The sequence below is a fragment of the Giraffa tippelskirchi genome, chromosome 4 (genome assembly GCF_054371585.1).
Source record: "Giraffa tippelskirchi isolate mGirTip1 chromosome 4, T2T-mGirTip1v1.2.pri, whole genome shotgun sequence".
Classification (NCBI taxonomy): Eukaryota; Metazoa; Chordata; class Mammalia; order Artiodactyla; family Giraffidae; genus Giraffa; species Giraffa tippelskirchi.
The window spans coordinates 7,968,172-7,981,920 of record NC_137278.1 but is presented as its reverse complement, the minus strand read 5'-3'; the positions used below and the strand labels follow the sequence as shown (position 1 = coordinate 7,981,920).

Sequence of the window (13,749 nt, the reverse complement as noted above, 5' to 3'; positions counted from 1 at the left end):
GGTTGCGGTGTGTGGGCGTGGCCTCAATCCTCTAACTCCAATGGTTAAAGGGAAAGATACGGGGCGGAGACGCACGGCTAAAGCCGCCGCTTAGCCCAAAAGAGAGGGTGGAGTCACAAAAAACGCTGAACGCGCAGCCGCAGAGTAAGCGGCCTCAGTCCTGCCCACCTCGGTGGAGAGAACGGAGGTGGCTCTCTCGGGGTGCGCGCGCAACTACGCTTTGCGACGTTCCTAGTCTCCGTCACAGGATTCTAGGTACCTTGCGGAACTGAGGAGATTCTTTTCCGTCCTCGCCCTGGACCCTCCTTCTCTGCAGCCCCCCCCGAGTCGGGGGCCCCGGACGCCAGGGCTGAGGAGGTGGGCGAGGAGCTGACAGCAGGGGGAAAGCACATCTCTTCCCAGTCCCTTTTCGTGACGCCCCTGTAGCTCTGCCTCAGACTTTCTCTCCTCAGAGATCACCTCCAGAGACGCGCCCCCCGCCCCGCCATCCATTCCTCCAACACTCTTCCCTGTCAGAAACTCCCCTTCTTCGAGAATCCCTACCCTGATCCCAGAACCATTCTCTGTCCCCTTCCCAACCGGATCCAGTCCCGGTTCATAGATGTTCCTCCTCTCCACACTCCCACAGTACCCCTTTCCTCCCCAGGAGGCCTCTAGGTCCAATCAGACTTTTTCCCTCGGCTTCCTCTCCAGGATTCAACCAGGACTTTCCAAAAGTTTCGGCGGGGCCTTCCGATCCCCTGTGAGTATACCTGTGCCCCCTCCCTGCCCTCCACCCTGTACGCTGCTCCCAGCCCTTCCCTCCTTCCCTAACAGCGGCTGACCCCTCCCCCCCCAGCTGACCTGATTCTGCAGAGAAACTCCAGGTCATTTCTCAGTCCTTCCCCATCATCTTTTCCTCCTACCCGCCAGGCTTCAGAGAAGAAACAGCGTCCTGTCCTTTGTCCGTGTTACCCCAGACCCTACAAAGAGGCTCTGTGTCTCCTCCTCCCAGACATCACCACAAGTGGTTGGTTGGTTTTGTTCTTTTCACACCACCCTCTTTCCCTCACCCATTCCACCCACGTGGAAACCACTCTCATTCCCTCAAACACAGGTGCTCTCTCCTGTCCTACAGCACTTGCATACGCTGTCCCTTGTGTGGAATACTTCCAGCTTTTTGCCAAACTGATGCCTCCTCAGCCTTTAAAGTTGAGCTTCCTCGGAGGAGTCTCAGCTCCACTTCAGCCTCAGGCCACTTGCTCTGTTAGGGGCCCCCTTAACACACTGTACTTACACTTCAAAACACTTTCCAGACTGGTAGTTAGTTGATTGGTTGTTTTTCATTCATTCATTTGACGAATTCATTCGAAATAGTGCTTTCTGTGTGCCAGGTCTGGGCTTCCCTGGTGGCTTAGGCGGTAAGGAATCTGCTTGCAATGTAGGAGACCCAGGTTTGATTCCTGGGTTGGGAAGATCCCCTGGAGAAGGAAATGGCTACCCACTCCAGTATTCTTTTCTTTTTTTTCACTCCAGTATTCTTGCCTGGAGAATTCCACGGACAGAGGAGCCTAGTGGACTATAGTCCATGGGGGTCACAGAGTCTGACACGACTGAAGCGACTTACTTCCTTATGTGCCAGGTCCTATTGTAGACACAGGGCCATCAGCTGTGAAAAAACAGAGTCCCTGCCCTCATGGTGTTCACCTTCCAGTGGTATAAGGCCATCGGTGAAAATAATATTATTAATGAAATGTACAATATGTCAGGTGGTGATAGATGTTAGAAAACATCAGGACAAGGGGTAGTGTGTGAGGAGTGGCCAGTTAGATGGGGTGGTCAGGGAAGGTCTTTCTGATGAAGTGTGACTGGTGAGCCCAGCTTTCCATGGAAATATCTGGAGGAAGAGCATCATTGTTGAGTGTTGTATGTCTGGGACTAGGCTCTATGTTCCATGAAGGCAGGGGGCCGGGCTTGACGTCTTATCCATTGCTAAACCCCTGCAGCCTTTGGCAGTGCCTGGCAGCTAGTACTTACTCATGATTTGTTGACTGGTTAAAAACCCCAGTGTGGCTCCAACCAACATTTCCTGAAGATTAGCATCACATCAGGCACTGCCTTCACAGCTTTTAGACGCAGAAAGGACAAAGATGAACTGTAGCCCCAAGGAAGCGTTTTGTTACCCAATTAGATTTTTTTTGAAAAAAAAAATTATTTATTTGGCTGCACCAGGTCTTAGTTGCAGCATGTGGGTTCTAATTCCATGACCAGGGATCAAACCTGGGTTCCCTGTGTTGGGAGCACAGTGTCTTAGCCACTGGCCCACCAGGGAAATCCCACAGTGAGGTTATAATCATAGACTGGAGAGGAGAATCCAAGAGGTAGACCTGAAGTGGATTCTCTAGGGTCAGATTGGGAACCAGGATGGGCCCTTTAGTTAAAGTTGGGTTTGGCTGAAAGTGAAAGGAAACCCTGAATAATGGTGGCTGAAACAGTCATCGGGGACCCATACCTCTATCATCCAAGACACTGTTCAACTCCATCGTCCCTCCACTGGCAGGAAGGAAGAGGGCCATAGAAAGGTGTACCCTCTCCCCGAAAGGACAGTTCCCAGACATAGAATCCACTATTTCTGATTAAGTTCCGCTTGCCAGAACTTAGTTATAGGACCACATCTAATTCCAAGGGAAGCTGGGAAATATAGTCTTATCCTGGGTAGAGGTTGTCTGTTACCACCCTGAAGCAGGGAGTGGCTACTGGGAGGACAATGTGGGGGTTCTGAATTGTAGATAATTGGTCAGTCTGGCTTGTGACTTTTTGTGCCACTCAGCGGCCATCTCCCAAACCTGGCCAGGCCGACAAGGCCAGCGAGGATTCTCTACACCTTGACATTCAGAAACTCAAGGAGAAGAAGGACATGTTGGACAAGGAGATTGCCCAATTATTATCAGAGTAAGTCTTGTTGGGTTCCTCGGTGTGCTTAGAATAACTTTTTTTTTGGTGTGGGCGGGGGTCACACCATGTGGCTTGTGGGATCTTAGTTCCCCAACCAGGGATTAAACCCAGGCCATAGCAGTGAAAGCACTGAGTCCTAATCACTGGACCACCAGGGAAGCTCTAGAAAACTTTTAACTAGTGCTCAGTAACTCATGGATGAGGATAAGAGGCTTGTGCAAGCTTCCTGATGAGAAGTGGGTGGCAGAGGATGAGATGATTAGATAGCATCACTGACTCGATATGGACATAAGTCTGAGCAACTCAGGGAGATGGTGAAGGACAGGGAATCCTGGCGTGTTGCAGTCCATGGGGTCTCAAAGAGTCCGACAGGACTTAGTGACTGAACAACAGCAATGGTAACTGAAACCTAGCTTAGCATAAAAACAGGACTATGCCATTGGCATCCAGCGGCCTCAGCAGCTGTCTCAGGTAAGGTGTGGTCAGGCTCGGGAGGACCAGAGGAACTGGGAGCTGAAAAGCTATGGCTCTCCCACTCTCTGTCTGGAACCCACAGTCTCTGCCTCTGCTTCTGTCCTCACCTGGGCTCTGCCCTCCCTCTGAAGGTGGGTTTTCAGTGCCAAGGGGACGCTGGCTCTTCCATACCTCCTGGGTTTTCCCATGCTCCTTGCTCCAGCCACAGGGCACAGACCGAGGAACCTTTGAATACCCGTGTCACACTTGAGGGAATTTGACTAACCACTCATGTGCCCATCTGTGAATCCCTCAGCTGTGACCAGGGTTACATAGTACCAGTGTGCCTGGGGACCCCTCCCTAAGGATACAGGGAGAATTTGCCAGGAGTGAGACAGTGGGCAGATCCCTTGCCCTACCTTAAGCTTCACGAGGTCAGGGTCTGTTTTGGCATTGCTGTGTTCCCAGTGCTGAGCACCCAGTAGGCCCTTAGTGAGTAAGGGCCTTAATTACCTCTGAAGCTGGGAGCCTCATCAGTTTTCTTAATGATTCTCTCTCTCTCTCCCCCCATTTCCTACCCCAGAGGCTACAGTGTAGATGAACTGGAGGACCACATCTCCCAGCTCCACGAGTATAATGACATCAAGGATGCAGCCCAGATGCTGCTGGGAAGACTAGGTGAGAGAGTCCCCACGGACCAGGCTGCTGGGATTTTGCCCCTGGGTCTTCTGACTTGCCAACCCCGCCCCACCCCCACAGTGTTCTCAGCTGCCATGCTCCCCGAATCCCCCTGCCCTTCCTAGCAGAGCAGCTGTACGGCTCTTATTGAGTCCCTGGGGTTCTTCCTCTCATGTATAGAGCCTGATTTGGAGCCACAGGCAGGTTGGAGTCTGGGACTCGTCTGCCTGCCTGAGGACTAGGGTTCCTAGTGCTCCGGAGTCTACTCAGACCAATGGAGACCCCAGCCTTGCCTCAAGTGGCTCGCAGGCTATAGAGGCAGAAAGTGCAAGAATGACTCTTGGCTTAAAGGGGTATTTTGTTCTTTGTTCTTTGTCCAGAGATCTGAACCAGGGCACAGGCACCTAGAGGTAAGGAAATGTGTACTTGGCCTTGGTTCCATCACCTGGCTTCCATTGTTGGACATGCTGACATTGTTTGACTGCCAGTGACCATCTGGGACAGTGCTCAGAGCTGGGCTGTCTGCCCACCAGCTGCCTCATTGGTAGCACTTGTCGCAGAATTCCCCGTCAACATCTGAGATTCCACAGCAGGAAGGGCTTCTCCGTGTTTCACTGGAGGATCGGTCCCACAGGAGGGGAGGGAGAAAACGGAAAGAGGGAAAAAGAAGTGAAGAGAGGAGGATGATCATAGCCCAAGAAGAAAGGAATGTGGGGACTTCCATGGTGGTCCAGTGGCTGAGTCTGCACTCCCAATGCAGGGGACCAGGTTCGATCCCTGGTCAGAGAACCATATCCCAAATGCCGCAACTAAGAGTTTGCAACTAAAGATCCCGTGTGCTTCAAGTAAGACCTAGTGCAGCCAAATACTAAAAAAAAGAAGAAAGGAATGTGAGGGGACTATAGCCTAGAGGCCAAGGGGAATAAGCTCTTGGTAGACAGAACCCAGCTTGAGCAGCCAAATAAATATTAAAAGAAGAAAGGAATGCGAGGGGACTGTAGCCTAGAGGCCAAGGGCAATAAGCTCTTGGTAGACAGAACCCAACTTGAGACCTGTCCCTCTGGGTCATAGGTCCTGGAACAGGCAGCCTACCTTCTTTCATTCATTCATTGAGTATTTCCTGAGCACCTGCTCTGTGTTACTCCACTGGATATGGGGACACTTTGGTGAACCAGACATCTGAATGTCTCTGTTATCATGTGACTTATGTTTTGATGTTGGGGTTAGGGAGGGGAACAGTCACGAACTAAACAAACACAAATAAATGAATTATAAAATGTGTGAAGTGCCATGAAGGAAACATAGGTCAGAGATGGAAAATACTGAGGTGTGCACAGGGTGGCAGGTGGGGGTGAGAGCAAGTGGTCAGGGAAGGCCTCTCAGGAGACAAACACCTTTCCATGGGAGGAGAGACGAGTCTTTGAGGAAGCGGGAGGAATGGCATCATCAAATGGCAAGGGCAGAGACTTCCCTGGCAGTCCAGCGGTTAGGACTTCACCTTCCCATGCAGGGGGTGCGGGTTCGATCCCTGGCCGGGGAGTTAAGATCCCACATGCCTCCAGGTCATAAAACAGAAGCGGTACTGTAACAAATTCAATAAAGACTTTTAAAATGTGCTGTGCGCTCTGCTAAGTTGCTTCAGTCATGTCGGACTCTGTGACGCTATGGACTGTAAGCCTTCCAGGTTCCTCTGTCCATGGGGTTCTCCAGGCAAGAATACTGGAGTGGGTTGCCATGCCCTCCTCCAGGGGATCTTCCTGACCCAGAGATCAAACCCATATCTCTTACATCTCCTGCATTGGCAAGTGGGTTCTTTACCACTAGTGCCACCTGGTCCACATTAAAAAAAAAATCTTAAAAAAAACCCTAGTGGTCAGACATGCACATGGGCCAGGGCTTGCAGCTAGTCACAGATACAATGTCAGCGTAGACTTACATTTTCAGCTGGTGACTCTTGTTGCTCTGTGTGGAGAAAGGATTCTTGGGGAGCTTTGTTTGCCTCCTCTGCCAAGTGGGTGAGGGTTCAGTGAGTCCAGTTTGGAGTGGACAGGGCTCACATTGGAGGAGCCTGGAAGGCATGGCAGGAAGATTACATGGCCAACAAGGGAAGCAAAAAAAAAGTACAGGAGGGGGTCCTGGGTAGGCAAGGGCTTTGGCCATTCTCCCTCCCACTTCACTCACTGGACATCCTTCCTTCCTTCCAGCTGTGATCCGAGGTGTCACCACCAAGGAGTTGTATCCAGAATTTGGCCTAGACATGAATGACTGAGCTCACAGCCTTTTGTCCACGACCCACTGGGACAGGCGGATGTGGACAAGAGAAGAAGCAGTGAAAGCCCAACCACTGAACTCACAGGCTTTCCAGCAAGAAAATATCAGAAGCCCTTTTTCTAGAGAGCCCAAGCCAAGTCAGGAGGGAGCCCAGAGAAGAAGGGGAGCAGGAAGGGACTCCAGTTCCAAGGTTCCCGAAACATTCCAATGATACCTGTGTATATGTATCCTGTTTATAAATAAACATGAGCGATTTTGGTTCAAATCTATATGTTGATTCCCTCTCCTCTGATAGCCCCCTGATCCTAACCTGGGAAAAGAGAGCCTGCCTTATGTGATAACAGACTTCCACGTGCCAGGGACTGTGCTAAGTGCCTTATATCCATTACCTCCAATGCTTCAGTCCATCCTATGAAGGAATTAGTATTACTATCCCCATTTCACAGATGAGGAAATCGAGACTCAGAAAGGCACAGTGACTTGCCTAAGGTTAGACATCCAATAAGTGGCCAAGCAGGAATTTGAGCCCAAGTCTTCACTCTGAAGCTTCTCGTATGCAACTCTGCCTTTGGAAATGAGCGGGTAAGAGCTGAGAGTGAAATAGCAACATTGGGAGGAATTCTTCCCTGATCCACAGAATTGGGGTTCCAGTCCCCAGCTGAAAGCCTCTGCCAAGTGTGGGTGAGCCGTGGTCATTTCTTCATTGCGCGATGCTCACCGTGAACAGCCGTCAACTGGCAGAAGTGCAACCTGAGTGTTGTGACTGCTCAGTGCAAACAAGAATAGCAGGATCTCACTATTAACTAGTTATCCTAGCTATTCCCACTGCCCCTCTGCCCTGTCTGTGCTGAACATTCTCATAAGATTTCAGATGCGATAGCAGTGCTTGGGGACAGGGTGTCATGAGGTAAGTATCAGTTCAGCTCAGTTGCTTAGTCGTGTCAGACTCTTTGTGACCCCATGAACTGCAGCATGCCAGGCCTCCCTGTCCATCACCAACTCCTGGAGTCCACCCAAACCCATGTCCATTGAGTTGGTGATGCCATCCAACCAACCATCTCAGCCTCTGTCGTCCCCTTCTCCTCCTGCCCTCAATCTTCCCCAGCATCAGGGTCTTTTCCAATGAGTCAGCTCTCCTCATCAAGTGGCCAAAATATTGGAGTTTCAGCTTCAACATCAGTCCCTCCAATGAACAACCAGGACTGATCTCCTTTAGGATGGACTGGTTGGATCTCCTTGCAGTCCAAGGGAGTCTCAAGAGTCTTCTCCAACACCACAGTTCAAAAGCATCAATTCTTCTGCGCTCAGCTTTCTTTATAGTGCAGTTCTCACATCCATGCATGACTACTGGAAAAACCAAGCCTTGACTAGATGGACCTTTGTTGGCAAAGTAACATCTCTGCTTTTTTTTTTTTTTCCATTTTCTTTTATATCTAGGTCTTGAAGAAACAAGGAAGATAGCTTTCAAGTCTAAACACTGGAACAACCTAAATCACATTAATATAACAATCATCCTCTCCTAAAGGAAACTAAATGAATATATGAATGGAAAATAGTATTTAATATGTAGCTTTCAGAATATAGAAACATCTCAGAGAAACTGTGACACCAGTGTATGTATATATGAGGTGAAGTGAAGTTGCTCAGTCATGTCCTACTCTTTGCAACCCCATTGACTGTAGCCTACCAGGCTCCCCCATCCATGGGATTTTCCAGGCAAGAATACTGGAGTGGGTTGCCATTTCCTTCTCCAGACATCTCTGCTTTTTAATATGCTATCTATGTTGGTCATAACTTTCCTTCCAAGGAGCAAGCGTCTTTTAATTTCATGGCTGCAGTCACCATCTGCAGTGATTTTGGAGTCCAGAAAAACAGTCAGCCACTGTTTCCACTGTTTCCCCATCTATTTGCCATGAAAAGGTAAGTATAGTCTCTATCAATAAAAACCAACCATGCAAGTCAGGTCTGGGTTTGAATTCCAGCTCTGCCCACTTAGAAGCTGTGTGACCACAGGCAGCTAGCTTGGCCTTTATAAACAGAAATGATGATAGTACTGTACGTGTCAGGGCAATTTGCCTTAGCTGCCTTAACAGCCAAACCTCCTTGTTAGTCACTCAGTTGTGTCTGACTCTTTGCGACCCCATAGACCCCAGGCTCCTCTGTCCATGGGATTCTCCAGACAAGAATACTGGAGTGGGTAGCCATTTCCTTCTCCAGGGGATCTTCCCGACCCAGGGATTGAACCTGGGTCTCCTGCATTATAGGCAGATTCTTTACTATTTGAGCCACCAGGTTCCTTGGCTGAATGTGATAAAGGTTCCTTTGTCTCAAAGTCTGATGAGTATATCTGGTAGCCCTCCTACATTTCAGAGCTTCGCTGCTGGAATCCACAGTAGGGGTAAAAGAGATGGAGAAGACACATCAGCTCTGAACCGACTCACCCCCAAATGGGCAGACGTCACTTCTGCTCATAGACAAATGTTCCAGAACTAGCTATGTGGCCCAAACTGACTGAAGGCACCTGGGAAATGAGGCTGAGCACCCGGATATTTGATGGGGACTAGCTGCTGTTGGAGCCATGAGCGGAGAACTCTACCTCCCAAGAGTGCTTCAGAGACTTAATGAGCAACTGCCTAGGACTCAGTGCCTGGGAACGTGAGTCCAGCTCCCCTTTAATGCTGGACAGCAACTTGTCCTGCTCAGGGGACGGCATGACCCAGGCCCACACTCTGGTCCTGTTGCAGACTGCAGACAGTTGGCTTGTCCTGCCTCTGTCTGAACAAAAAGGACCTGGGTCTCTGCCACACAGCACTTAACAGGAAGTAAGGAAGGAAGGAAGCACTGACAGGGACTTCCCTGCTGGTCCAGTGGCTAAGACTCCGCGTTCCCAATGCAGGGGGCCTGGGTTTGATCCCTGCTCGGAGAACTAGATCCCACATATGGCAACTAAGAGTTCGCTTGCCTCAGCTAAACATCCTAAGTGCCACATACAGCATGCAAAGTTGTTATACTGTCATCAGTTCAGCAGTTACAGGACCATGTCTCCACACCTCCACCACTTCTTACTTGCTTAGTTCTCAACCTAGCTCATGTTGACCTTTCTGTAGTTAACTGATCCTTTCATTTCTCCCACCTCATTTCGGTATCTAATTTCAAATCTTGTAGCAAGATATCTTTCCCTCTTTCTTTTATACTAGTCATTGTGCTTAACTCTAACCTTATCTTCAATTCCAAAAATTACTAGAAAGTAAGGACACTTCTCCCTAGTCCACTGAAACTCCTGCCTCTTCACATTTTGTTGTGTTTTCTTTTGTTTTTGTCTTCGTCACCTAGCTTGTGGGATCCTAGTTTCCCAGCCAGGGATGAACCCCGGGCCCCTGGGCAGTGAGCATGCAAAGCCCTAACCACTGGACCACCAGGGAACTCCCCATCTCTTTGAAAATTACAGATCTCTAACGACTATGTGCTTGTTTTATTTTAATACTGTGTATTTTGTGTGTTTGTCTCTGGCTGCACTGGGTCTTTGCTGCTGCCCACAGGCTTTCTCCAGTTGCGGTGGCTGGGCTTCGCATCGCAGTGGCTTCTCTTGTTGCAGAGCACAGGCTCCAGGCACATGGGCTCAGTAGTTGTGGCACACGGGCTTAGTTTCCCCAGGGCTTGTGGGATCTTCTCAGATGAAGGATTGAACCCGCGTCTCCTGCATTAGCAGGAGGATTCTCAACCACTGGACCACCAGGGAAGTCCTACGTGCCTGTTTTCTGATGACTGCCCTGAGTTGTATTACTTCCAGAAGGCAATATAAGGCACTAACGTAGGTTCCAAGTTCTCCATTTGAGAAAGACTACACTGCCAGTGCTCCAGAGACTTTTGCATTTGGGGCCAATTTTAAAGGTACCCTTGGAGGATGCTTGGAAAGCATCACCCTTTGTGTGAGGTCAGCACTCCCAGGTGTCATGGTGGGAAGAGACCTCAAGGGGGCAGTGTCTACTCAGAGATATGCCCAACTGCCAGGTAAGCTGCCTCTAGAAGGGCCCTGGCTGGGAAGGTCTGGTCCTACCAAGCCACTGGCCGCAGATCCTCAGAGTGCCCCACAGAGAAGAGGGGGTTCTCGGTGGTAGCACCGCCCCGCCCCGAGTCTGAAGTGAGCCAACCACCATCCCAGGCAGTAAGGAGGAATGCGGACAGTGACCAGTGCCACTGCTCAGGACGTGCCCCGATGGTGCTAGGAAACAGGCTGCCAAGGACAACTGACACTGTGAGTGTGGAAATGTTTGATTACCTCCAGTGTAAACCTTACCCCAAAACATTTGTCATTTGACACGTCCACTGGAGTTCAAAACACTAACAAAGGGCAATCTGTATTTTCATCCCTGAGGGCTGAAAGGGGTCATTTCCAGGCAGCCTGACCTCACCAATGCAGTGTCACCAAACAGTAGGACACTTTGGGGAGGGGAGGAAGGCCACATCGGGGCCCTCTTCTATAGGGGAATGGAGCCCACAGGGCCCCAGGCTTGATGTCTGGGGCCAATGTGATGAAAGCTCTGGTTACCGTCAGGCACGTGGGTAGCAAATCAGGTGAAAGGTGACAACCACCACCCAAACCAGTCAGAAGCAGAAGGTTTCCCCAGAGCAGGGTTGACGGCAGTAACACCTAACATTTGTGAAACCCTTTGGATCAGCTGGGAGGTAAGAACTTCGTCTCCAGCACCTCCCAGCCAGACTGCCAGGAGGCGGAGTGTCCCCATTTCCAAACTGAGGCTCCAAGGGGTGCAGCAACTTGCTCAAGGTCACAGTTCCAAGAAGCAACCAAACTGTCTGGCTCCAGAGCCTAGCCGATGGCGAGCTGTCCTGCCTCCCAGCAGAGTCTCACCAAAGATCACGCGTTAATAGGAGTCAGAACTTGAATCCAGAATTCTGAGCCTTTAAGCCCAAGGTCTTAGCCACAGATCTCTGCTGTGCCTTTTCAAAGTTTTACCTGGGACTTCCCTGGTGGTGCAGTGAGTAAGAATCTGCCTGCCAAAGCCAGGCACACGGGTTTGATCCCTGAGCCACAACTACTAAGCCTGAGCTCTAGGGCCCGTGAGTCACAACTACTGAAGCCTGCGTGCCTAGAGCCTGTGCTCCGCAGCAAAAGAAGCCACCACAATGAGAAGCCCTCGCACCACAACTAAAGACCGTGCAAAGCAACATAGACCCAGCACAGCTATAAATAAATAAATACTTAAAAAAAAAAAAAAAAGTTATACCTGCCCAAGCGCTTCCCAGGTGGCGCTAGTGGAAAAGAACCTTCCTGCCAATGAGGGAGACTTAAGAGACATGAGTTCAATCCCCGGGTCAGGAAGATCCCCTGGAGGAGGGCATGACAACCCACTCCATTATACTTGCCTGGAGAATCCCATGGACAGAGGAGCCTGGTGGGCTACAGTCCATAGGGTCGTAAAAAGTCGGACACAACTGAAGCAACTTGGCACGCACGCACATATCTGACCAAAGATCTGACCTAGAGGCCAAGGCCAGTGATCAAAAATGAACAGCCTCACTCAGCCTTGAGTTTGGCATTGGCCCCTCTGTCCTGATTCCTCTGAGTAGGAGGTTTTGCTCCTTTCTCAGAGAAGGAGAAGAGGTGGAAGCAGTGACAGATTTCCTCTTCCTGGACTCTAAAATCACTGCACTGCAGATGGTGACCACAGTCATGAAATTAGAAGACGATTGTTTCTTGGCAGGAAAGCTATGACCAACCTAGACGGGATGTTAAAAAGCAAAGACATCATCACTTTGCCAACAAAGGTCTGTCTAGTCAAAGCTGTGGTTTTTCCAGTGGTCAAGTACAGTTGTTGGAGAAGGAAATGGCAACCCACTCCAGTGTTCTTGCCTGGAGAATCCCAGCCTGGTGTGCTGCTGTCTATGGGGTTGCACAGAGTTGGACACAACTGAAGTGACTTAGCAGCAGCAGCATGTACAGATGTAAGAGTTGGACTATAAAGAAAGCTGAGCATCGAAGAATTGATGCTTTCGAACTCTGGTGCTGGAGAAGACTCTTAAGAGTCCCTTGGACTACAAGGAGATCCAACCAGTCAATCTTCTTTTTTTTGTTTCTTAATTATTTGTTATTTTTGGCTGTGCTGGGTCATCATTACTACCCAGATCTTCTTTGGTTGCGGTGAGCGGGGGCTACTCTCTCATTGCGGTGCACAGGCTTCTTATTGCAGTCGCTTCTCTTGTTGCAGATTGCAGGTTCTAGAGCACGCAGGCTTCAGTAGTTGCGGCACATGGGCTCAATAGTTACACTTCTTGGGCTCTAGGGCACAGGCTCAACAGTTGTGGCACACAGGCTTAGTTGCTCCATGGCATGTGGGATCTTCCTGTCTCAGGATTGAACTCCTGTTTCCTGCATTGGCAGGCAGATTCTTTACCGCTAAGCCACCAGGGAAGCCCCAAACCAGTCAATCCTAAAGGAAATCAACCCTGAATGTTCATTGGAAGGACTGATACTAAAGCTGAAGCTCAAGTAGTTTGGCCACCTGATGTAAACTGCCAACTTATTGGAAAAGACCTTGATGCTGGGAAAGACTGAAGGCAGAAGAAGAGGGCAACACAGGATGAGATGGTTGGATAGCATCACCAATTCAATGGACGTGAACTTGGGCTAACTCTGGGAGATGGTGAGGGACAGCGAGGCCTGGCGTGCTGCAGTCCATGGGGTTGCGAGTAGTAGGACACAACTTAGCGACTGAACAACAACAACAATTTCCAAACCTCTGAGTGTCACAATTACCTGAGAGGGATTTTAAAGAAAAAGATTTGGGTCTCTAACCCCTCCTCGGGGATTGCACTTTGGCAGGCCTGGGACAGGGCTGTATTTTTTTTTTTAACAAGCTCCCCAAGTGTTTTTGATATCTGACCTCCCCAGTGAGTGTTCCTGGATAGTTGACAAGTTGCTTCTAGCCACCAGCAATGACATCCAATCAAATGTTACCTCCACACTGGCCATCTTTCAACTCATCTAGGGAGCCACTGGACCCTAAGAGCCAGCCCTGGATCAAAACCAGGTGAGACTGTATCTGGCTTCTCCCCAGAGGCTTCTCATAGGCCCTCATAGGCCCAACATTATTTAGCTCTGCTCCTGGGCTGGCGCTGACCTGCAGCTCCACCCTACACCCTGGCACCAGCAGACCTGCCCAGCTGGTTTACCCGGGAGGAACTCGGCGGCCTGTTTTGCCATCTAAGGGCTCTTCTGGCTTCTGATTTGCTAGGGGGTCAGGAAGTACTGATAGGGTTGGGGTCAGCAACCACACGGAGAAGAGAGCTGGGCAGCGGGGGTCGATTTGATCATGGACTGCTTTGCAGACCCCCAAGGAGGCTAGAAGGCCCCGAGATAGCCCATCACCCCATCCATCACATCTGACCGCCCAC

At 50.1% G+C, this 13,749-nt stretch overlaps 1 protein-coding gene across 1 annotated transcript; it reads left to right on the top strand.

Annotated features, from left to right (window-relative positions):
* Positions 1-44: 44 nt before the first annotated feature.
* SWI5 (SWI5 homologous recombination repair protein) lies at positions 45-6,601 on the top strand (the record flags this gene model as incomplete). Its single annotated transcript, XM_081590445.1, has 6 exons — positions 45-255; positions 694-742; positions 913-1,009; positions 2,810-2,931; positions 3,971-4,065; positions 6,270-6,601. Coding segments are annotated over 6 exons (639 nt in total), but the record flags the coding sequence as incomplete, so codon positions are not given.
* Between the last annotated feature and the right edge of the window lie 7,148 nt (positions 6,602-13,749).